The 25,965-nt window shown below is 42.9% G+C and overlaps 1 protein-coding gene across 1 annotated transcript in view; it reads left to right on the plus strand.

Annotated features, from left to right (window-relative positions):
• Positions 1–25,852, plus strand: part of slc12a2 (solute carrier family 12 member 2) — a 52,819-nt gene extending 26,967 nt beyond the window's left edge. Inside the window, exons 14-27 of the mRNA XM_034546541.1 lie at positions 567–722; positions 1,641–1,740; positions 3,639–3,750; positions 5,681–5,821; positions 6,784–6,890; positions 7,720–7,799; positions 8,776–8,919; positions 10,382–10,429; positions 12,165–12,287; positions 13,258–13,369; positions 19,189–19,275; positions 20,886–21,021; positions 21,725–21,792; positions 24,127–25,852. Of these exons, the coding sequence (XP_034402432.1) occupies positions 567–722; positions 1,641–1,740; positions 3,639–3,750; positions 5,681–5,821; positions 6,784–6,890; positions 7,720–7,799; positions 8,776–8,919; positions 10,382–10,429; positions 12,165–12,287; positions 13,258–13,369; positions 19,189–19,275; positions 20,886–21,021; positions 21,725–21,792; positions 24,127–24,262 (1,550 nt within the window). The 3' untranslated portion in view covers positions 24,263–25,852. The remainder of the gene's footprint in view (positions 1–566; positions 723–1,640; positions 1,741–3,638; positions 3,751–5,680; positions 5,822–6,783; positions 6,891–7,719; positions 7,800–8,775; positions 8,920–10,381; positions 10,430–12,164; positions 12,288–13,257; positions 13,370–19,188; positions 19,276–20,885; positions 21,022–21,724; positions 21,793–24,126) is intronic.
• Positions 25,853–25,965: the final 113 nt, after the last annotated feature.

Genomic DNA, 25,965 nt, shown 5'->3' on the forward strand with positions numbered 1-25,965 from the left:
CAATCTCTCCCCACTGTCTGGGACACATAAAACCCCTGAATGGGGCTGCGAGGACCTGCACCGTCAATGTACCCTTTATGTCCTGTAGTTTGTTTTAGACGCTGTCATTGTGTAACCACACACAGTCTGACTGTGTCCATCACTAAAATCCTACTAGTCTAGTTTCTGTGGTACCCAGTAAACAAACATGGTCTCTAATAGCTGGGATAACCTTCTGGTCTCCAGTCTAACAGGCTGCTAACTCCCATTCTATAACCCAAGCACAAATCCCACTTTAACTTTAATGTTATCCATCCTCTTTAACAGCAACATTTGCTATTTTAAGACTATGTTAATGATGAGAATTGCAGGTCTGACTTGACTTGGTCCCAGTTTAAAAAGTATTTAACAAATCTGACTTTGACCCAGCCTTAACATGAAGTGCATTTCCTCAGTTTAACATAAATATGACTTTAGCAAACAATGTGATCCAGATATGTGACACGCGGTTGGAGGCGTTTTGATGTTTTTGAATATCGTTCCCCTTTTGTGTTGCAATGTGGTGACTTGTTTTCGTCGATGTGTAGGATGGCGTCCCAGCTTCAAATACTACAACATGTGGGTCTCCCTGGCCGGAGCCATCCTGTGCTGTGTGGTGATGTTCGTCATCAACTGGTGGGCCGCGCTCATGACCAACGTCATCGTCCTGGGTCTGTTCATCTACGTCAGCTACAAGAAGCCAGGTGAGTTACCGAGTTTGAGTCCTCTTTCACACGAGCATTCATACCCACAGAATAATACACACTATAATTACGAGAACAGTATATAGTGGCATTAATATGACAATCTATGATGGTTGAAATGATCCGTTTCCCACTTAGATAATCCAGTTTGAGTCGGTTTGCTTCAGTAGCCTGAAGTAGCCATCATAAGATGTGATGGTGACATTGCTAGCCTAGCTTAGCTTAGCCTAAACTGTCCAACAAGTTGCCTGGCTATCATGACTTCATGAAGAAGAATATGCAGATAGTTTATTGACCATTGGTTATGGTTTACGCTGTTTTTAAGTAAATAACCATGTGTCCCTTGGCCTAGCAGCTCTATGCTCAGTCAGCGTAGCGTTGGTGAACTAGCATATTCCTCACATTACGGTAATATGCTGAAGGGGTGTTTATGTATGTTTTTGTTTATTTCCGTCCAACAATCTGTTGTGTGCTGTCCCTGCAGTTACGTGTAGAGGTTTGCTCTCATGACAGCACGATGTCTTGTTTATTTCCACATGTGTTGATGGACACATTAGATATTCTACACGACCTGGACAATTTCCACACATCTTGGGTCTGTTCACATTACAAAAATCTAAATTGTAAGCAAAGTCTGAATTAAGAAAGCACACTGCTACACGACACTGAGCTGTCGAGTTGTTCCACCCCCCCAACATACATCTGTGCACCTCCTCCAACACAAAGCTATCCTCGCAGCGCTGAACACACACACCTGTGTGCACACTCAGTTTGACATGCAGCTACACACACATACGAGGCCTTCCCATTGCCTGTAACACCACATGGGTCAGCGGGCCTTTGGTCCAGCAGGACGACCCGTAAACACACTTCCCAACTGCACTGTTTGTGTCTGCCTGCATGCGTCCGCCCCACCAGATGTGAACTGGGGCTCATCGACCCAGGCCCTGACCTACCACCAGGCCCTGACCCACACTCTGCACCTCAGCGGAGTGGAGGACCACATCAAGAACTTCAGGTACTGAGCACCAGGGTTGCAAAATTCCGGGAATATTCAAAGTTGGAAACTTTCCACGGGAATTAACAGGAATAAACTGAACATGTTGGGGTAATTTAACTATTTACCTTGTCATAAGCAGACATGCATGCAAACATTTATAATACAACTTTTAAAAATGAAATTTTTGACATTTTGTAAGTAGAACTTTATTCTTTCATCGAACAACAAAAACATGAACGTTGAATAAAAAAGGTGTATTCCCTATGATCACCACCCCCAACCCACATTTTTTTTTTGTGTGTTTTTCCCTGAATCTAAATGCTTTCTTCCTGGACCTCATCAACGTCCTCCTCACTGCTGTAAAAAGTTAGTCTACTGTATACAAATAAACTCGTTCACTGTCTACATGAACTAGTTCAGTTCATAATTAAACATTTTTGGACTAAGTTCACAGCTCCAAAAAATGAACTAGTTCAGTTATTTTGTTCAATATGTTGGGAGCTATAATTGAAATCTATCTGTCTGCAAAACCGCTCTTGGCCTCCACGCAACTCGGCGCTCTCACACTTGCCAGACAAAGGGCTGAAATATTCAGACACAACACTGATGACAAAGACGTTCAAAAACGTTTATGTTTCTGTCAGACAATGTTCCCAACCAGCTGCATTCAGGGTCCAGCTGAGCTCGGCGTGCATAGTCTTGTTCACAACTACACTTAAGTTCCCTGTTATATGCTTTTGCCATAAAACGTAGGCACATTTTATTTTTATTTTTTTCCAAAATTCCCGTGGAAACTTTCCGCCCCTTTGCAACCCTACTGAGCACAAAGAAGCACGCCTGTAGTTGCTATCATTAAGACTGTGTGGTAAGTCTTTTCTCTCGATGCAGCTCATCACACATCTGGACAATCTTGAATATCACGATGTGCATAGTTTCTGGAAATTCAATAAATAAATAGTCTATATGAAGTAACCACATGGTTTTGTACGCTCTTAACTCGTAAGCGGGTCCCATCATTAGCTCTGGAAAACCCGATCATTGCGTCTAGTTTAGATATCGCAATCAGTATCATGAAGCAAGAAAATGTATTCTGTTGATCCATGAACTTTAAATGCATCTGAGTACCTAAAGCAGGTAGTATTACTATTCTATATCCCCATGGGACATGTGTTCCTTCTCTGAATGCTTGCACATGTGGTGTGTTGGTGTTAATGTGCCTTTGGGCTGTTCCCAAGGCAGCAAACGGCAGGAGATTAAAAGGCATCTGATGGTGTCTTCAGTGGGTTCCTCTGAGCTCCCTCTTGCCACTTCTCACCGCCTCCATTAAATCCCTTGGTGCTTAACATATTTGCTTTGATGTGCGCTACTCTGCTCCGGTTTTTCTTTATTTTTTTGTCCCGTGCTAAGATGGCTAGAGGCCACTGTGAAGGTCAAAAGAAAAAGGGTCTGCAGATTTATAAGCTAGTCGGGCTGTAAAGGCCACTTAAAAAGGAAAAACTAAAGTTATGTATTCTATCTATCTTCTATAAAAGTGCAACATTTGGTTTTTCAAACACTTTAAACAAATAAGGTGCTTTTTGACAGCAGTATTCCCTTACACAAAATATTTCTTGTACATTAATTAAATCAAATCGACTATAAAACCAAAGCTATTTGCCACTGCATTAACATTGTATCTAGTTTGTTATAGAAAAGTTATTACAAGTTATCCTCATTAACGGTGTGTATTGCATTTAAGTGATGCTTCAGACTCAAAGTACTCCGGGGTTCGATCAACATCCCACCACTCCTGTGACACTTGGTTTGTTTGAATATTCAGAGCCAGTGAGCAAGGGACTTTCAAAATAATTAATTAACGCTATAATAACACATTGACTTGGTGTGCGTGTGTGTCCCTTGGATGTGTCTGCCTTTAGACCCCAGTGTTTGGTGATGACTGGTTACCCCAACTCTCGTCCAGCTCTTCTGGATCTGGTCCACTCCTTCACTAAGAATGTCGGCCTGATGATCTGTGGTCATATTCGCACGGTGAGTAGGAACTCAGTATTACTGCAAATCAATCAAAAATAGTGAAACGGTATCACAAGTTTCTTCTCATCCTCCTTTACTGTGGCTCAGTGGTAGAGCTGGGTGTTGTCCTCCAATCAGAGGATTGGTGGTTTATTGATGAAAGCATTAAATGAAATACTGCAGATGTATTTTGGCTATATGACGTCAACATGTTGTAATAACGTCATCATTGGGGATGTTGGTTTGAATTGGAACTACAGAAACTGTCTCTCCGTCAGAGGCATGTCATTGGCCAGCAGCCGAACTGAAGGAGGCTCAACTAGGGACATAAAGGGTTGGAATATCACCAGGAGAAGTTAAGCTTCAGGATTTTGGAGTTTGTGCGCATTTCAATAATTTTTAATTCACATAAAAATGCAATCCTAGGTCATATGACACGTTGAGGTTGAACGTATGCCCATTTCATTGGATTGTAACCATGTACTGCGTTCAGCAGATACTTTACCAGCATTCCATTAAATATGAATTCAGGAAAATGACGAACCCTCTGCATGCACAGTGCACACTACAGCTGCACTGTCTGAGCCAAAGCACGACCAGCAGATGCCTCCAGTAAATCACTAGCTAGCTATTCTATTCTCCATCCCTTGGCTTAACTACATGTTGTGGGCCCATGGACATGTCACCAACCATATGTAAATCATTGCATAATGAGGCTGTAAGGTCCTCACTTTGCTCTTAGTGATTATTAAGTTGGTGTCAAATCAATAAATGGAGTTACACCACCAAAGCATTAGGACTGTCTTAGTACATGCAGAGGTTAGGTATGTGCTAAATCCTCTATGTATTTAATCTGAGCTATTTTAACATCGGAGTCTGGTTATTCTGGGCATTGAGTTTACACCAATTCCCAGAATAATATGGCGTCAATGTTCTCTCACCTGCTTCAGCAACTCCACTCTGGTCCTACAGTCATCCGGTTTCTGGCTCTGTCAATCAACAGTATTACATAGTCAGTGTAAAACTAGAGGTTTTGCAGGTTAATACCTATATTGAAGAATAAAAAATCCACCAACAATATATTGGTTGTTATTAATTTTGACTGTGGGATGACCAGGATATTGAGCCAGACTTTTTAGTTCAACTAAACAAGGTTGTTGTTTGGTGGACAAACTGTGTGCTGGAGAACATATCTTTGGCATTTGTTCTTGCCAATCAGCTGACAGTACAAGCACATATCCATGAATATAAGTATTGATTAAGAGATGTACTGATTCTGGCCTCCAGGTCCTTTTGGGACTGTCTGTGCTTTTTTGAGCCAGCGTTAAACTTGGGAACGTCCATCTACTGATCAATATGTTCTTGCTCTGCGTAATTCATTGCTTATTAATTTCCCCCTTTCATAACATCATCACGGTTGTGTGATTTCTTACCCGTCTTTGCTGGGCATAACTCTAGAGTCACCTTTGAGCTCCTCAGTGGTGATACGAGTGACGCGTTTGTTCCACTCTGTATCCACGGCGTAAAAAGCCTTTTACAAACCCCCTGCCAGGCATAACTGCTTCACAATGGAAGGGCCCTTTTGAGTGGATGAATGCAGACTCTGTGCAGTCCAGTGGCTCAGGGAACACACCGTCCTCCACAAGTGGCCTCTAAACCCCCCCCCCCCCCCCCCCCACACGCCTGCTTCTATTGCTTCCAAGTTAAATGATGTAAACCTTCTCCGCTAATGGCATTGCATACGGTTTCCTGGCTGAAGAGCAGCTTTTCTTCTGGAGTAAACAGAAGTCGCCGACGCGGAGATTCAGGGGCCACTTTGTTCTCCAGGTTGAATTCTCCCGTCTGTGATCTGATTCAATGAAGCGTTCTGTGACGTCTGACCTCGTTAATGTGGAGCTGTAGGGCTTTGGGGTTTGTTATATTCGTTTGCGTGTGTGTGTGTCCACAGGGCTACAGAAGGCCAAACTTCAAAGAGCTGGCCACAGACCAGGCCCGGTACCAGCGCTGGCTACTGAAGAACGAGACCAAGGCCTTCTACTCGCCGGTGTTCGCCGAGGACATGAGGCAGGGTGCTCAATATCTGCTCCAGGTATGAAAACTGCTCCGCCTCTGTTGCTGTGGACGATGTCACTTAGTGAAGGGCTCTCCCATAGCCGTCTACGCTTTCTCCAGGATCCCTGGTTCAAGCCTCAAGCGCAGCGAGTGCCAACAACTAACACAGCCAGCCGTGTTGGCCGTGGGTCCTCTTGTTTGCTGGTGTTCATAAGCACATGCTTCTAGTGGCGCGCTTCCTCACAATGTTCAAAGACCGTTGCCGAGCAGAAACTTCTGGAGTTGTGTCTCCAGGTCGAGGGCAGATCCATTCTTTGCCATCAACTTTACTGACTTTGGACCACGCATGTCCTCTCAAACTATCTCAAATCAGATCAATGTCATGTTTTTATAACCCATTATCACACATTTGGTCTCATTAGGCTCTTTATTTTTATATTTGCATACAGCTCTCATAGAAAGGCCCTCACCAACAATGTGTTTCTCTCGACACTACTTGTTTTGAGGCTCTCAGCTCCAAGACCACTCATATGTTTTTATTTTTTGGAAAATAGTGAAAAAGTATCACATGAGTTATTCCTCATTTTAAATTGTGTCTTTAACATTTTAAATGTAAGTGTTTTTTTTAAACTATTCCGTTCTTCTCAAGAGAATTTTTTTGAATTAGTTTACAGAACGGTTTCTTTCATTTTCCATTTTAATACTTTATTTATTTTTTTCTTGGTGAAATATATTGGTTTCATTTTTATTTGAATGGACACAATGAACCTCTGAAATGGAGGTAGAGCTCACAGAGTGGAGTCCTACTCAGAGTTTCCACCTCAAAAACTGGCAGTGATGGGCCGCCTGAGAGCCACTAGTAAGAACTGGCACCTCGGACGGGCTGAACAGTCCACTGGAATGCCTTCACTTTAATTTCCTGCTCCACAATGAACAGTGATGGCTCGGAATGGGTCCAGCCTCGGAGTGAATTTGTTTTCACTTCTTCTCCCCCTCAAGGCGGCGGGCCTGGGTCGCCTCAAGCCGAACACCCTGGTGCTGGGCTTCAAGAACGACTGGAGGGACGGCGACATGATGAACGTGGAGACTTACATCAGCATGATCCAGTAAGTGAGAGCTCCTTCAAAGCGTCTGTACACTACAGCTGGAGAGGCTGTGGCTTTGAAATGGTCTGAATGAATACATCCTGGCACTTTTGGGTAGCTGGGTGGACATCTTCTTGGAGAATGCAACCCATTCAGTCACACCGGATTCATTATGATTTATTATGTATTTCTAATTCAATATTTGCTTGTATTAAAATCAATCTTGGCATGAGACAATGATGTATTGTAATCTGCTTAGAGCGAGTGTTAAGAAGTTCAACGGCTCATAATTCATCTCTACTGTAATATCTATATCAAACTTCTCCATCAAACTGGATTTATTCACGTCATTTGTAGATCAGAAAACATTGAATTACTTGATTCACAAAATTAAATGACCACGCGTTAGAGCCCGGACCCATCAAGCCCCACGGGGGTCCGGGGGCCCCTCAGCACAGACTCTGCAGACGGTATCTGAAACCGTAGTAGTACGTAGCCTTGGAAGTATTCCTGGTAGTACTACGCATGTACTACAGGAGAGCAGTGTTGGTGAGAACCCTGTTTCAAGCCATGTGAGTGAAGGACTAAAGCTGAATGAGTTCTTGGTTGTAAAGTGTGGGGATTATCTTATTGGAGCCGAAGGTCAAAGATGGTTCAGCCCGACGATATTAAAATCACGGCTAATGCGCTCAGCAATGCGCCCTTTACTTTCCATCCAACAAATCAACCCTAACATGTTTGGACCTGCGGTTTGGTGTGTGCAGTCCTCAGCGCTCTTCTGTTTGAAATGTCTTCCCTGGCCAGCTTCATTCTGTTCGCCGCTGATATCCAACCTTTCTCTTGTTGCCAGTGAGTCATTTGACTTCCAGTTCGGTGCTGTCATTCTGCGCCTGAAGGAGGGACTGGATGTGTCCCACATCCAGGGACAAGGTATCTAAAACACACACACACACACACACGCACACGCACACGCACACACACTACACGGTTCCAGAGATGGGTTTGGCTCCAAAACCACATAGAAAAGAATGTAATTGGTAATCAACACAATTTATAATGATACCATGTAGAACTAAAAACCACACTTCAGCTGTTGAGTGGGAGTCATGAATGACATGTTTTTAAATAAATCATAACGGTAGAGGTCGAGCTCCCAAAATGTTTCCCATTGTGCAACTTGACAGTATTTCTTACTGATGGGCTTGGAAACACATTTCTGCGTAACGGCAACACCCTTACACTTCTCTCCCTCCCCAGGAGGAGTGCAGTGCGCATGATATTAATAAATGAATAGACTAAATTAAACATCTTGCTGTACAATCCAAAAGTGTCTTTGTACACATTATGATGTGACTCTCTCCAGGGAAACAAGCCTTTAGTTCTCAAGCTACAGTGGACTGACTTGATACTTCTATACATGCAGCAATGCTTTGTGCAAAAACAGTTCACCCTAGTTCAAGTTTGGAAGACAGGAAGGTTGTAACAAACACAATTGAGAACCCTAAACATCTGTATCCGGGTTGATCTGGGCATATGTTAATTGATTGGCGGAAATAAAGGCCATCATCAAAATCCGATGCTTTCGTTGTACTACACCACTCAACCTGCTAGCGAGGCGGCTTTGCTTTACCACAGCTGGCCCTGCATCGTGTGTGAATGTAAAATGTGATTTAAGAGCACTGGTAAGCCACTCGAAATACTTTGATTTGCTGAACTCTTGCGCTGAAGAGCAGCGGGCCAAAATCTGCTGACCGTCACTTTCACCGGTTGGAGAGCCGTGGCTGTGTTCCTTCTGTTAGCGTCTTGATGAGAAACTAAATGACATTGGTTGTCTGGTTAAAGGAATATTTCACTCAATCTACTTCCCACCGTCTTACTTCCTCCCCATCTTTCCACTTCCTCCCAGACGACTTGCTGTCCTCCCAGGAGAAGTCCTCGGGGATGAAGGATGTGATCGTGTCCATAGATACCAGCAAAGACTCTGACGCAGACTCGTCCAAGCCGTCGTCCAAGGCCACCAGCCTCCAGAACAGTCCCGCTATGCAGAAAGGTCAGCCTGCCTCGGTGCACACACACAAATATATGTATAATATCATTCAGAAAATAATAAAGCACTCGTATGCCATGTGTGTATGTGACACCAGTTCAGGTCATGGCAGAGGAAGTAGAGTTGGGCGACATGTAGACATTTTCTGCCGATTGCCAAAATATTCATGCGGTTGGTTTGGGTCTAGGTTAGTCCCCCTTGTGTTTCCACAACAAAATAAACCCTCAATTACACCCCCCTCACGCCCCCACACACATTATCCAGGAAATCACTTTAACACCATTCTCAGAGACCCTCTTAATCCATCAATGGCTTCCTTTATTATGCTCACACACACACACACACACACACACACACACACACACACACAACCCTACTGCCCTGACAGGAAGTCGCCTCAGTGACCCAGGACTCCAGTCATCCCACTGGGCCCAGTTTGTTAGTCCACAGAGAGAGACGCACAACTCTTGAGCAAGCAAACAAAGCAAGTGTTCCCAGATTGGAGCACCAGGCGTCATCCGGTATGGATTTGGTGTTTATAGTTTCTAAAGCTGTTCACATGTGAACCACAAAGCCCTACTACTGCATGCTGACTTCATGGTCTTTTTGTAGGATGAGCTGCGTTGACACAGGACAAAATGAAGCCGGTACCTTTTGTAGCCAAGGTTTGGGTAGACGGTAAACCTGTAAAACAACCGTCCTGAGCACATGTCGCCTGATGTCGATCGCTCTACTCATCAAAAGCACCAGCTGAGGCTTTAATAATACAAACACGGTTGTGTTCCATGTTGACTAGTTGTCTTGATCAACTCCTTTCCTCAGCACCAGCCTATAAATACCACAACATCGCTGTGTCAGTTGAACAGAAATGCCAATTCTAATTGCTTCTGCATGTTTTTTTTCTGGCGTCGCTGTCACGCTGTACCAGCTGAATACTCTCTGATCCAGGAAGACTATGTATGTTGTATAGTGGTAATCAATGAAGGGCCCACACAATGTGAACATGCCGGACTGGTGAAGGCCCAAGAGGCAGCAAAGTGAAGATGAATGCCTTGATCTGGGTAACCCTCCTAATCCCAGCCGGAGCTCCTACTGGACCTGAGCACTCATTAAGTCCTCGTCGGTCTGGCCCTCCTCTCTGATCCAAGCCCAGTGACCGCGGAGTCGTCCAGCTTCGAGTTGGAACTGATTCATGCGTATTTTATACCCTTCACATGTCGGAGTGCTTACCAGCTGGCCAGTTAAATGTAACTAGAGGCTCCAGAGATGAGAGAACGAGCTTCTTGTTTTCCATGGACCTCTGTGTCTGTTAGCATGAAGCACCATCATTTTAAACCTTCTGCTGTGTTCAACTTCATGCAGATTCAAGACCGGGAAATGTCGTTTGTAAGCAGACGGCACATCAAATCGACATTTCACCCCAATTCTTTGTTGTTTTCTCTCCTTTTTGTCTCACGTTTTCCAGATGACGACGAGGACGGCAAAGCTACGACACAGCCCCTGTTGAAAAAAGGCAGGAGATCCCCTTTTATTGTGTTGCCTTTAAAACCTCTTTCTTTCTTTGCTTGGTTTTCATCCTGTCAATCCGTCTTTCTATCCTCTTTTTATTAACACGCTGTCCCGCTGCTGTCTCCTGTCTCCTGTCTGCTCCCTGTCGCTGGCTTCGGTGGCTTTGGGAATAACGTTTCGTCTTTTCCTCTTTCTCCTGGTAACAGCCGCCAGCTTGTAGCTCCAGCCCAGTCTCTGAAGCTGTGCTGTGTGATAGTGCCTTTGACACGATCCAGGTCTTGAGTATTTAATGTCGTGAGCGTGTGCCAACATTTCAGTTTCCTCCTCCTGTCTTCAGTCTCTCTCGCCTGCTGCTTCTGGCTCTGGAGAGGACACTTTGTCTGTGGCTTTCTCTTCCAGGATGGAAACAGCTCGTGTTTTCATGTCTCCAGCCCCGCCCAGCTAACCCCTGAGCTGCTCTCCCTCTGTCTTACTGATGGTGTTTCCCCTGTGCTCATGAAGCTAAACCTAAAGAAATCTCCCATATTTTAATATAATAATACTAGATTCCACTATCAAAAATGCAAAATACTCGCCTGGGAATAATATCGGAATAATAATAATAATAATAATGTGAGAGGTAAAAATGGAGAAAATAGATCTGGGCTGCCTTTGTCAAAGCTTAAAGCATAGACTATATATAAGAAGTGGACGTAGTCATCATAACTTTGACGATTTGCCTGTCGCCATGTTGTTTTTTTTGCTACCGATGACTGAAAGTGACCATATTTGGAATCAGTGACGACGTATACGGCTCTGATAGCCACCTGTCAATCACGATAGCAAGAATGCAGCTTTAACACATGAAACAGACTTCTATACAACCAGAGGAGTCGCCCCCTGGTGGTCAGAGAGAATGCCGGTTTCTCATTTTCCAAAGCATACTCTTCATTCTCCGTTTTCTAGCTCTGAGGCAGCCGTTGTGGTCGTTCATCTCGGCACAGTGTGAAGATCAACTGGTACTGAGACAGAGGCAAAACATTTATTCATTGATTGAAGCTGCTGCATTTTCTTTAGAAACAGATTCACCGTATTGAGCTCTGGAAAATCTGCTTTCTGACCTTTTTAAAAAAAACAAAAAAACATTTAATTCATAAAAAACAATATACCCACGCTAAAAGCAGTGACCAGATGATACAGTAATACTATCCGATTAGTTTATCATACTGCAGTACCTATGGCTGCCTGCAAGGTGGGGAATCAATCTAAAAACCTCCTCCTGAAATGTGATTCATAAAACTGAAAAGGAGCAGATCGCTTCCGAGCCATGAAGCTGTAACTTCCTCCTCCTCACCTTGATGCTTTGGAAAATGTGTCATGTTGTGCCCGAAAAAAACAAAAGTGCTTGTACCGCATGATGTGTTGAACTTCATAGGAATTAACAACTCCAAAATCCAGACTGCTAAAAATATACATCTGTAGGGGAAACACCAATCGCCACTGTGGAGCTGAGGTTTGATGACTTTCCTTTTAGTTGTATTAACATTGTGTGATTTGTAAGTGCCTACCATCTTTACCAATAGCCGTACTGTCATCCCTCACTCACTCACTCACTCACTCAACAGTTACCGGTCCGTAAACTACAGTGTTTGCTTACTGTTCCACTCTCAGGACTTCTAACAGGCCAGCGAAGTCCGTAGAGTCACGACAGCGGTCTCTCTCCATCTAAATGTGCTTTTGCTGTGTGTGTGTGTGCGCAGACAAGAAGAGCCCAACTGTCCCACTCAACGTGTCCGACCAGAGGCTGCTGGAGGCCAGCCAGCAGTTCCAGAAGAAACAAGGGAAGGGCACCGTGGACGTCTGGTGGCTGTTTGACGACGGAGGTGAGTCCCATGGCGAAGGTCAACGAGTTATCCAATTAGACCCAGGAGAGCAAACGTAGTCCCAACAGTTCTGAGAGTCAACGCACTTGTATCCTCTGCATGAGTGACACCGGTTTTTGTCTTACTACCCAGACTCCACAGCTTGTTTCCCAGGCTGGCAGCCGTGCATCGCCTCTTTACTGCTTTGTTCCCAGTCCCAACATAAATGTGGTGTACAGAAAAGCAGTTATTATGACTTTGCAACTAATAATTATGTGATTTGTATCCATAAAAACAAATACTAAAAGTACTAACTCAATTTGTATTTGGGGGGGGGGGTACATTTATACAACAATCATGTGCATGTGATTTAGATTATGATAATCTATAATGCTGTTGAAATGGCACTTTGAGAAAGAGGTGAGGTTTCCAGGCAAAGGCTTCAGCCATAAATGCACAACAGACTTTTATGTTTTTAGATGGTTATCATTTAAATAATACAATCTCTAATGAATTATCTGGCGATGAGGAAATGTTTGCTAAACCTTTGCAGTTGTGGGGACTCGCTGATTATCTGCTTTTCAAAGCCGAATTTACAAAGCCACCATCAGCCCCTGGTCAGCTTCACAGGTCAGCACGGAGGCAAGGAGCTCTGGTTGCAGTGGAGATGGCCAATTAATCCCCAGCTGTTCAAAAGATCAAATCTATTAGTGAGGTGTTGATCAGCGGAGACAATATGTTGACGTGACTCATTCTTAACTGGCCGTCTGTCAGCCGGCGGGGTGTAACGATATGAACAAGACCAGAGACATGACTCATGTGTTCAAGACAATGCTGCATGTGACACTTCCAATCCGGCGTATCGCCGTCATGTCAGCAGAGACTCCGCCTCTTAAAAAGCTGTTGCTCTGGAGGACACGTTCTATATTCTCTACGTTTAACTTCCACCAAGTGAGACCAGCAGGTGACAGCCGTGTTGTGTCCCGCCCAGGTCTCACCCTGCTGATCCCCTACCTGCTGACCAACAAGAAGAGGTGGAAGGACTGCAAGATCCGCGTCTTCATTGGAGGCAAGATCAACCGGATCGACCACGACCGCCGAGCGTGAGTACTGCGACCGCGACGTCGAGGCAGACGCTGAGCACGAGTAGAGAATATCATCTTCTAGTACATTTACTTACCAAAAGCAATTTGTAGCAAAAATTTACTTTTTTAAAATTGAGATTACATAAACCCTTTGATTGCTGCAAAAAAAGAAATACTACAATAACTGCCATTGCTACTCCATATTATGATGATAAATGAATAATTCATGATAATTGTTAGCATTATGATAATTTCTCAAATATAATAAGCGTTAAAGATTATTATTTAACGTTTAAAAATAGTTTTTCTTTGGTTTCCCTGGTGCGTAATGATTAAATGACTGATATGATAGTTACTTTTATTCTCCCCATCATTTCTATGCACATGCTTTCCTTTCAGCACCACCACAAACTGTTCTGTTCACAAGTCGCCATAAGAGGTACAACATGTCTACCACGCACTCAAAATGCAAATCCTGACTGTCTTGTGAATGGAAGACAGTTTCATATTTGAAATGTGGTGCAAGTGTGTGCACGGGGAAGAAACGTGAGCATTTCATGTCACGTTTCTATCCTGACGATCATCAGAATATGCTAAAAATATCTAGAAATGTCACTGAAACATACTGGAATCAGTGCCTTACAATTTGTTAAGACAACTATGTTTTATTGCATCACAGGTGGGACCACAATCTTTTTTTTGCGATCACCCTTTTTAGTAAAAAATGAAACAAGCGATCTTAAATTGGGTAAATCATAAGCCCCACCCAAAACTAGTTCACAAAGCAAATGGTCATAGACGGGCACATTCTAATGAGCAGGAATCAGTTGACCTTGAGCAAACCGAATAAAGAAAAGGTTTTATCAAATTAGATTTTTTTATTTTTTTATATTGGATGTGTAATAATTTATTGCCGTAATGAGTATTTCTTCTAGCTTTTTGGCCACTCCCAGTAACAAAACAAACAGATTCACTGAATGTTTAGCTGACAGCCAGTTCCAGTGACGTGAACTAAAACTACAATAGTTGTGGAAAGTGGTGAAAACCCAGCACGGTCCTTTAAAGTGGTGGAGCCATCTGTTTGAAGGGGACATCCGGTCTGCTTCGTGGGTGTATTTCCTGGATAAGGTCCAGTATGTGTGCGACCACAAGCTATCATGTTGTTGTGGGGAGAAGCTTTTCCCATAAAATATCATTACTGTTAAAGTACATTTGCCGATATAAAGGCATGTAGAGTTTATATTTCAGTGTTTTTATGTTTGTTGATGTTACAGGAAAAGTTCAACCTTTTTAGAAAGAGCTTTCTTTCTTACAGTGAAGCGGTACGCTTATTAGCATAAAATAAACCTTACCAACACTAAAGCTCACTGATTAATATATATATATATGTTTGTATATATATGTGTGTATATGTATGTATGTGTGTATATATATATATATATATATATATATATATATATGTTTGTATATATATATGTTTGTATATATATATGTTTGTATATATATATGTATGTTTGTATATACATATATGTATATATATATATATATATATATATATATATGTGTGTGTGTATATATATATATATATATATGTGTGTGTGTGTATATATATATATGTTTGTATATACATATATGTGTATATATATATATATATATATATATGTGTGTATATATATATGTTTGTATATATGTTTGTATATACATATATGTATATATATATATATATGTGTGTATATATATATATATATGTGTGTGTATATATATATATATATATGTGTGTATATATATATATATATATATGTGTGTGTGTATATATATATATATATATATATATATATATATATATATATGTGTGTGTGTATATATATATATATATATATATATATATATATATATATATATATATATATGTGTGTGTGTGTATATATATATATATATGTGTATATATATGTGTATATATATATGTATATATGTGTATATATATATATGTATGTATATATATGTGTATGTATGTATATGTGTGTATATATATATATATATATATATATATATGCATATATATATATATATATATATATATGCATGCATGCATGCATATGCGCACTGCTTTTTGGTTCGGTGAAGGCACAGTGGTTCCAGACCAGACCACCTCACTATTCAATTCAGTTTATTTTGTATAGCCCAATATTACAAATTTGCCTCAGAGGGCTTTACAATCTGTACACATACGACATCCCTGACCTTTGACCTCACATCGAATCAGGAAAAACTCCCCAAAAATAACCTTTGACAGGGAAAAAAGGGAAGAAACCTTCAGGAGAGCAACAGAGGAGGATCCCTCTCCCCGGATGGACAGAAACAATAGATGTCATGTGTACAGAATGAACAGCATTTACAAAGTTACATAAACACATTACATGAATATGACAATGTATGAATGGACCTCCAATCCATGAAACAGAAGGAGGTAGAGAGGAGGGGGCGGGGCATCAGCAGGGCCAACGCGGGAGGCCGGCTCACCAGCATCAGACACCTCCAGGTCCAATGGACCCTATGAGACGTGAAGTCACAACGACTCCGGGGAGGAAGCAGAGTTAATAAGGTGCAATGGAGAGATGTAAATTCATCCATAAGGAGAGAGAGAAGAGGAGATAGGTGCTCAGTGTATCCTAAAACATCCCCCAGCAGCCTATAAGCCTATAGCAGCATATCAAGGGGCTGGACCAGGGCAAACCTGATTCAGCCCTAACTATAAGCACTATTAAAGAGGTAAGTCTATTCTTGAATGAGGTGACTGTCTGCCTCCCGGACTGAAAGTGGAAGCTGGTTCCATAAAAGAGGATCTTGATAACTGAAGGCTCTGGATCCCATCCTACTTTTTAGGACTTTAGGAACCACAAGTAACCCCGCATTTAGTGAGCGCAGCTCTCTAGTGGGGCAATATGGTACTACAAGCTCCTTAAGATATGATGGTGCATCACCAATCAAGGCTTTGTAGGTGAGGAGAAGAATTTTAAATGTGATTCTTGATTTTACAGGGAGCCAGTGCAGAGCAGCTAATACAGGAGTAATGTGATCTCTTTTCTTAGTTTGTGTGAGTACACGAGCTGCAGCATTCTGGATCAACTGGAGGGACTTAAGAGACTTATTAGAGCAGCCTGATAATAAGGAGTTGCAGTAATCTAGTCTGGAAGTAACAAACGCGTGAACCAGCTTTTCTGCATCTTTTTGAGACAAGATGTGCCTGATTTTTGAAATGTTACGTAGATGAAAAAATGCAATCCTTGAGATTTGCTTAACGTGGGAGTTAAAGGACAAGTCCCGGTCAAAGATAACTAGAGATTCTTTACAGTGGTGTTGGATGCCAGGGCAATGCCATCTACAGAAACCACATCACCAGATAATTGATCTCTGAGGTGTTCAGGGCCCAGTAAAATAACTTCAGTTTTGTCTGAGTTTAACATCAGGAAGTTGCAGGTCATCCATGTTTTTATGTCTTTAAGACATTCTTGAATTTTAGCGAGCTGGTTGGTCTCCTCTGGTTTGATCGATAGATATAATTGAGTATCATCTGCATAGCAATGAAAGTTTATGGAGTGTTTCCTGATAATGTTGCCCAAAGGAAGCATATATAAGGTAAATAAAATTGGTCCAAGCACAGAACCTTGTGGAACTCCGTGATTAACGTTGGTGGTCATTGAGGCTTCATCGTTTACAAATACAAATTGAGATCGATCTGATAAATAGGATTTAAACCAACTTAGTGCGGTACCTGAAATTCCAATCGACTGATCCAGTCTCTGTAATAGGATGTCATGATCAATGGTGTGGAACGCAGCACTAAGGTCTAATAATACCAGTACGGAGATGAGTCCTTTATCTGATACAATTAGGAGGTCATTTGTAATTTTCACCAGTGCTGTCTCTGTGCTGTGGTGTTTTCTAAATCCTGACTGAAACTCCTCAAATAAACTATTCTGATGTAGAAAGTCACACAACTGATTTGCGACTACTTTCTCAAGGATCTTAGAGAGGAAGGGAAGGTTAAATGATTGGTCTGTAGTTAGCCAACACCTCTGGATTAAGAGTGGGCTTCTTCAGGAGAGGTTTAATTACAGCTACTTTGAAGGAATGTGGTACATGGCCTGTTAGCAAAGACACATTAACAATATCCAACAGAGAGGTGCCAATTAAAGGCAACACGTCTTTAAGCAGCCTCGTTGGGATGGGGTCTAAGAGACAGGTAGACGGTTTAGAAGTAGAAACCATTGAGGACAATTGGTCTAGGTTAATGGTAGAAAAGCTATCCAAATATACACCAGGGCATACAGCTGTTTCCAAGGCCACTCCTCTTGAGGACAGATCGGCAGTAGTTAAGGGCAAGAGATCATCAATCTTGCCTCTAATAGTTAAAATCTTTTCATTTTTAGAAGTTCATGAAGTCATTACTACTATGAGGACCACAGGAAGCTGCGGTTTGCCAAGAAAGAGCTCCAGCAAAACCCACAAAGGAGTTGATGGGTGCCGGACTATAAAGCAAGGAATCCTTCACATTTTATAAATCTGGACCTTTAATACCAGCATCTGCTACTTCGTTAATGAGCTAAGTCAGCATTTGTTCTTTGTTCAGCTAATATTAGCCAGCATTATCCGTGGAGACGTCCTAATTGACATGGAGATTAAACCGTCAGCGTTGGTGAGATCTAGTCCTTGTGAAGCCGTAAAAGAAACGAGCAGCGTGCTGCTGGTAAGTGTCGGGGAATTTGAAATCCCACCTAATGCATGTGCTAGCTAATAATCTAGGGTATGGATGACTGGTATGAATGTAAATCACTACAGAGGCATAATTGCGGTCTCGTCAGGGTCTTCTGCGTTTGGTTCTGCGTCATGGTGAAGCCATCTTGAGTTGCGCTGCTGAGAGAAGGAATCTATTTTGGAGGCCAATTACAAGGAAAACAGGCACATCAGATTACAAAACGTATGTAGAAGCATTTTCAGTCAAAGATGCAACAACACAGATATGATGTTTTGTAGTGGGCTCCATGGCTGCCTCATTAACATCAGTAGAACTGCTCCCAATGATGTAATGCGCCCCTCACCTTCTTTGTATCTTAATATTGATAATCTAATCTGATTCCCTGAAAGAAAGCTAGTGCTCTTATTCAGATGTCATGTTTCCAGTAGGGATGTCGTCCCCCCACCCCACCCCTGTGTATCTCTCATTGTCTCCTACAGCTGCCTCCTACCTCCTGCTGTTGGATAAAATTAGCTTGGTGCTTGCAGCCGGCCTTTTTTCACAGCTCTACGTGCACTTTGACATCTCCTTTGTGTTTGTTTACTCTAAAAATAATTGAATAAATGACACTTGAATGGACTCTCATTACAGCATTGTGTTTCTTTTATCAATAGGAAAGTAGTTGTCGTATATATTTGATAAGTCTCTTTTTATAATTGTACCCTTCATGATTTGTGATTGTACAGGTGCCTGTACTTCAAAAGCTCACACATTTCACCCCAAAACCAAGTAATTTATCCTCTGCACAACTCCCTTTCAATACTTTTCATAGTCAATGGGGCGGGGGGTATATATTTTATTTGGCTGAAAATCACACATTTGACATTACAAGTGTGATCAGCTTCTTTGAAGCTGAAGGAAATGAATCGCATACCAAGAACGCCCCAGTGCTCCCAGTAAAGCCAGTCCCAGCTGCCTCCTGTGTTCAAACAGAGTTATTTAAAGCCTTCAAGGGGCTCCGTGTCGTTATCTCTGCCCACGGCACCTTGCATTGAACATGTCTTGCAGCTGGTTTCCAGTCTTTTTCTTTCTTCCCGTGCAGGATGGCCACTCTGCTGAGCAAGTTCAGGATCGACTTCTCCGACATCACCGTGCTGGGAGACATAAACACCAAGCCCAAGAAGGAGCAGTAAGTCTTCCTCCCTTTATACCATCATTCCTCAGAAATCCCTGTTTTACTCGACATGAAACCTTTTAAACAAAACCAGAGTGTTTCAGAAGGCTGCAGGGTAGAAGCCACTGGAAAGGATCAGAACTAGTGCACTTTATATTCTGATAAATGTAAGTGTATCAAGGTCTCTAGTGAAGGCCGTTGACCCCCGACCTCTAGAACAAAACCTCCTGGACTTGCACAACCTCCCCAGTCCCCTTTTAGAAGTAAACGTACCTTAAATGTCAGTGTAAAATCTACGTGAAGTATGGTCAAAGTTGAACCTGGAAGTAGCTGTTATATCACGGTTAATATTGTTTTGTTTGTTTGAAAGCTTCTTTGTCATCGTCTGTATTACCATTCGCATATCGAGGAGTGTTTTGAGGCATTAGAAAAGCTGTATGGAAAGGGCAAAATGTGATTAAACTTCCTCCGTTGCACAAACACATTTTTTGCTTTCCTGTCCGCTGTTTTTTTTTGCCTCCAATGAAAAGGCGCTGATATGCTAAATTGAATATGGAGACGGAATATTCCAATAAAGCACAACTGTTTGTTTAAGTCTCCAGACGGCATGAAACATGGTCTGACAAAAGCATTTAGAACTTTCCCAAATGAAGCCAGTTCCTGAAGGCCTCTCCATGCGTTGGATGGTTGGAAGGAGACTTCCTCTTCCTCTTCCTCTTGTCGCTCACAGCATCGAGGCCGTAGCACAGTTGATTGACATTTCTTTTTTGCGACATTTGAAGAGTTCCCTATAAATAATCTCTGCTGTGGAGCACCACGTCTGTACCAGCAGTGAAGCGGTGTTGTAACCAATGGCAAAGATTACTACAAATTAGACCCAAAAGCATGAAGTTTCCTTTAATAATCCCTTTACCACATTACTTATCGCTTTTGAATGACGCACTTTGAATTAGAATTTGTTCCAGGATGTTATGAATGTTCTGCAGCAGCTTGAAGGAGAGGAGAAAAGTACAGATCATTATCATGACACTTGTTTCTGTTGAAAGGCAATTGACATAAAATGCAATAATTGATTTATTGGGCGTTTGCTATATTAATATTGTCATGAAGCTGCAGAAATGAATGCGGGAGGGTTGAGTCTACCTCATGGCCGGACTGAGTCTTGGCTGCCCCCGTGTGTTTGTGTGGAGACATGACATCAGCACAATCAGACATCAAGTCTGTTTGCGTTTAACAGGACATGATCATATTCGTATCAATAACTGGTTGTGTGGTATTCTCCACGCTGTTCATGTGGATCCATAACCGGTTGGGTTTGTCTTTTCGCTGTCCCTAAAACTATCATGACAGCTAATTCCAATTTATTTGCAATGAGGGATTATTTGCTAACATTTCAACTCTTTCAGTCTAACCTTAAAATAATAGAGTTTGGACTTAACCTGACGGATGTCTTTTGTGTCCATAGCGCCATCATAATTGATAAAAAATTGCACTAAATGGACAAAACTCCAGAGATAGGACTTTTAGACAAAATGGTGTCTCCATCATCTGTTGCCACCTAAAAATAATAATGTTGCGTTCTGTAAGGCTTAATGCCGTTGAACTAACCATCCGCTTGTGTGCAGCGTGTCGGCCTTCGAGGAGATGATCGAGCCGTATCGGCTGAAGGAAGACGACATGGAGCAGGAGGCGGCCGAGAAGCTGAAGGACAGCGAGCCCTGGAGGATCACCGACAACGAGCTGGAGCTCTACCGCGCCAAGGTCAGCACGCCGACGCTCGCGTCAACTCAACGCTTTCTTTAGGCGTCAGGAGGCTAAAGCCAAAGTTCTGACTGATTACACCATCTCACAAAAGCATTGACATTTAAATGTTTGCGCAGAATAGCAATGAAGTAGAAAAGCGTTGTCTACTGTACCTCTTTGTTGACTGGCCTACCAAATCTACAGACCAGCCAGAGTGCTGCTGCCAGGCTTTTATTAAAGCTCAAATTGGCTCCCTGTGTCTTTTCAACTTGATTTTAAAGTCCTTTCAGTTTTTAATGCACTAAATGGCCACGCCCCCTTTTATATCGCAGACTCCTCATTGTTTTATGATCCTCCACGAAACTGTTCCCACGGTCACCACAAACATCCACATCCAGCCACTCTTTCTAATATACCACTTGCTGATTCACTGGACAGTTAAACAACAACCAATCATAAAGCAATGTTTTAATTTGGCCTATAAATGTAATCGTCCATGATTATTTTTGGTAATCATGTAATATTTAGATTTTCTCCCTTCCTCATCTGTATGCATGTTGTAAAGCATTTGTCGTGTAGCCTGTGCCTGAAAGGTGCTGTGTGCATGAAATGCCGTCATACTAATGCACTGCAGCCCGATGTAACAGAGGAGCCTGTGATGGTTATCTGGTGAGCAGAAACCGGAATGTTTCAACCTGCTTCTGTTTGTTTTGCTCCTCAGACTAATCGTCAGATCAGACTCAACGAGCTGCTGAAGGAGCACTCGAGTACAGCCAACCTCATTGTCATGTAAGCTACTCTCGCTGGGGGGGGGGGTCACAGGTGGCCTTCGTGCTGCTGATGTTTCTTTTTTATGTAGTTGGTGACCTCAGGAATGCAACTTATAGCCAAGTGTTTTCTCTTTATTGGCGTACTATCGTATTCTGTGAATGAATGAGTGACTCAATGAATGTCCTCCTGAAGGCCTCCACCTCTACCGTCCCTTCAATTCAGTTTATTTTGTATAGCCCAATATCACAAATTACAAATTTGCCTCAGAGGGCTTTACAATCTGTACACATACGACATCCCTGACCTTTGACCTCACATCGGATCAAGAAAAACTCCCCAAAAATAACCTTTGACAGGGAAAAAAGGGAATAAACCTTCAGGAGAGCAACAGAGGAGGATCCCTCTCCCCGGATGGACAGAAGCAATAGATGTCATGTGTACAGAATGAACAGCATTTACAAAGTTACATAAACACATTACATGAATATGACAATGTATGAATGGAACTCCAATCCATGAAACAGGAGGTAGAGAGGAGGGGGGGCGGGGCGGGGCATCAGCAGGGCCAATGGGAGGCTGGCTCACCAGGCATCAGACACCTCCAGGTCCAATGGACCCTATGAGACGTGAAGTCACAACGACTCCGGGGAGGAAGCAGAGTTAATAAGGTGCAATGGAGAGATGTAAATGCATCCATAAGGAGAGAGAGAAGAGGAGATAGGTGCTCAGTGTATCCTAAAACATCCCCCAGCAGCCTATAAGCCTATAGCAGCATATCAAGGGGCTGGACCAGGGCAAACCTGATTCAGCCCTAACTATAAGCACTATTAAAGAGGAAAGTCTTAAGTCTATTCTTGAATGAGGTGACTGTCTGCCTCCCGGACTGAAAGTGGAAGCTGGTTCCCTGAAAGAGGAGCTTGATAACTGAAGGCTCCCTCCAATGTGCCTCGCCTCACTTCCCCTCATGTGGCCAGTCAGACAGCTTTGCCTTGCAAACTACAGTCTCCTCAATAATTTTAATGACACCACTGCATACAAAAAGAAAAAGCTTGCCTCAACTATTGCCCTAAGCACACCTGCCAGATCACCGTGTCACCTCCTCCGGGTTTCTACAGTTTACCAGGCAAAATTAAAGAATTATGACTGATAACTTTCCATACATTCCTGTCTCATAATAACACCTCCCATTAAAGTACTAGGTACAGTAAAAACAGCTGCTCAAATATGTAAGTGTGCCTTGTACCAATGTACCTGTGCCATGACAACCCTCATTGTGGCAAAAGGGTGTTTGTAGTCAAATCCGTTCATCAGGGGTTAAGCACTCTGCTGCCATCTGCTGTCCACAGTTATCAAGTGCACCCAACACTTTTACTGACCAAGGAAACGATTATCCGTAGTTAGTCAGGCTCTGGTCCGGTTCCTGTGATAATGATTAATGAGAAGCCAACGAGTGCATGCTCTCGATTGAGGCATCCTGTACAATATTGATTCGTGACTCATTACTGTGGGATTGCTATCACACATTTTTTTAATGGATGTAATGTACTGACAAAGTACAGTGTCGGATACAACACATATGGATGGATTTATGACTAGTTTAGGTTTTAAAATCATCTTAAAAACACATCTCCGATCATGAAAGGTTGATGCCTGACCGTATCCACTGGAGGCCGATGCCTGACCTTGACCACTGGAGGCCGATGCCTGACCTTGACCACTGGAGGCCGATGCCTGACCTTGACCACTGGAGGCCGATGCCTGACCTTGACCATTGGAGGCCGATGCCTGACCTTGACCATTGGAGGCCGATGCCTGACCTTATCCACTGGAGGCCGATGCCTGACCTTGATCATTGGAGGCCGATGCCTGACCTTGATCATTGGAGGCCGATGCCTGACCTTGACCATTGGAGGCCGATGCCTGACCTTGATCATTGGAGGCCGATGCCTGACCTTGATCATTGGAGGCCGATGCCTGACCTTGATCATTGGAGGCCGATGCCTGACCTTGACCATTGGAGGCCGATGCCTGACCTTTTCCACTGGAGGCCGATGCCTGACCTTGACCATTGGAGGCCGATGCCTGACCTTGATCATTGGAGGCCGATGCCTGACCTTATCCACTGGAGGCCGATGCCTGACCTTTTCCACTGGAGGCCGATGCCTGACCTTTTCCACTGGAGGCCGATGCCTGACCTTGACCATTGGAGGCCGATGCCTGACCTTATCCACTGGAGGCCGATGCCTGACCTTGACCATTAGAGGCCGATGCCTGACCTCGACCAGTCGTACTTGTACCATTGAATTAAAACAAAAGCAGCCCTGCTAACAATTTTCCCTCTTTGTCTTGCAGGAGTCTGCCGCTGGCCAGGAAGGGCGCGGTGTCCAGCGCTATGTACATGGCCTGGCTGGAGGTATTGTCTAAGGACCTGCCTCCAATCCTCCTGGTGCGCGGCAACCACCAGAGTGTCCTCACCTTCTACTCTTAAATACACACGGGAAAACTAAAGTTTTTGAGTCTTTCATCCACTTCTGCCTCTGGGAGCAGACGCATACACACAGACACACACACATCCCAGTTCGAGTCCAGACCTAAGGTGCACCACATACACTCCAGAGACGGTAGAAAACACAGCCACTGATGGAAACAATGCTGGTAATATGAATAAAGATAAAGGAAGTGATATTGGTTGAGGTGTGTAAAAGCCCTTCAAGTGATAGGAGTGTGGAGGGGTGGGGGTTGTAAGGGGGCCCACTCTGCTCCTTTCTTTCTATTTATTCTATTTAAGATGTCTGGGTTTTTTTTCTTGTAGCTCTAGTTTCTTCTAATTTCCTCATGACATATTTTTGACTAAGTTGATTGCTCTCAGGCTCCAAAGCAGTCGCACACAATGTTCTTTTTGTCGTTCTCTCAATATGGAGTATCTCGATGTCATACTCGTCATGTTAATTGGACCATTTGTGATGCAGCAATAATCAAACTTTGTTATCCTTAAATTTTGGGAGAGAACCATGCAGAATGCTTTGCAACACCCTCTAAAGCCTTATGGATGTGCCTTCCAGTTGAATCAGATAACATAATTATAATCTATCCGGATTGACAATATTACCTATTATATTAGTGGATACTAGTTAGTTTTATTGAGTTTTAAATGTGATTCCTACTTAGTTGGAGCGTTGTATTTATGGGAGTGGATTACATAGATTTAATGAAGGTTGTCCACTTGATTGCATGAAGACTTTGTCATTTCTTTCTTTCGCTTTTTACCCAAACCAATATGTTTATTTCAGGCCACTGCATTTTATTTTTTATTCACCTTGAGTCTTCCTTTTTAAAGCTGTTGAATATTTGCGATAGCCTCAGCTATTCGACACATGACGCAGTTTATCTTTTAGGCGCTGTGCCTAAAAAATGTTTATATTGGTCTTAAATGTAAGATCTTGTTTGTCAGAAAAGATGTGAATGTAGTTTTTGAACTAGCAGGTGGAGCGACTCCGCTGATTGACTGACTGAAGTCTTTCTTTTAACAACGTGTGTGTTTCTGTGTCCACGTGTATGGTTCTTCCCCTGAGAAAGAAACTGCTCCACCCAAAAAGCTAGCTACAACCTTGCCTTAACGCTAGAACTAACGATTGTCACCAGTTCCTTTTCTCTTATAAGCCATACTGGCTGGACAGCTGGTGGGTCGATGCAGAAAGCGACCCGCTGGTTACATGTCATGAGAAGTGTTTCAGCACAGTTGTTGTTCTTTACTGTTGATGCATTCTTATTTTTCTTCTTCCCATAGTCCACCTGCATTAGTCTGTTCCATTGCTTTCTGTGTGTTGCTGGCGAAGTGGTTCAATCAACAGTAACTTTGCCGAGTTGGCGCCCCAGTAGACTTGTTGCTGGTCTCCCGTTCCCACGAAGCCTTTGCTGGGCAGAGAGCGGCCGACACACGAGCGTCACACTGAAAGACTTGCTGGCAGGAAGAATGTGACTTTAGAATGTGTCCTGGCTGAGTGAACATATACCTCTATGCATATGAGCTTGTGTTGGGAAAGTACTTGTAATAAAAGTCCATGTCCATGTGAACGGATCTACTGGCCTCAGTTCATGTAAAGGGCACGTTGGGCGTGTAGACTTTATGAGGGCACCATGGCTTCACTATTCTCTATATATGGAGGTCCAATGTGTTTCCCTGTTCTGCCA

Source organism: Cyclopterus lumpus, chromosome 12 (genome assembly GCF_009769545.1).
Source record: "Cyclopterus lumpus isolate fCycLum1 chromosome 12, fCycLum1.pri, whole genome shotgun sequence".
Classification (NCBI taxonomy): domain Eukaryota; kingdom Metazoa; phylum Chordata; class Actinopteri; order Perciformes; family Cyclopteridae; genus Cyclopterus; species Cyclopterus lumpus.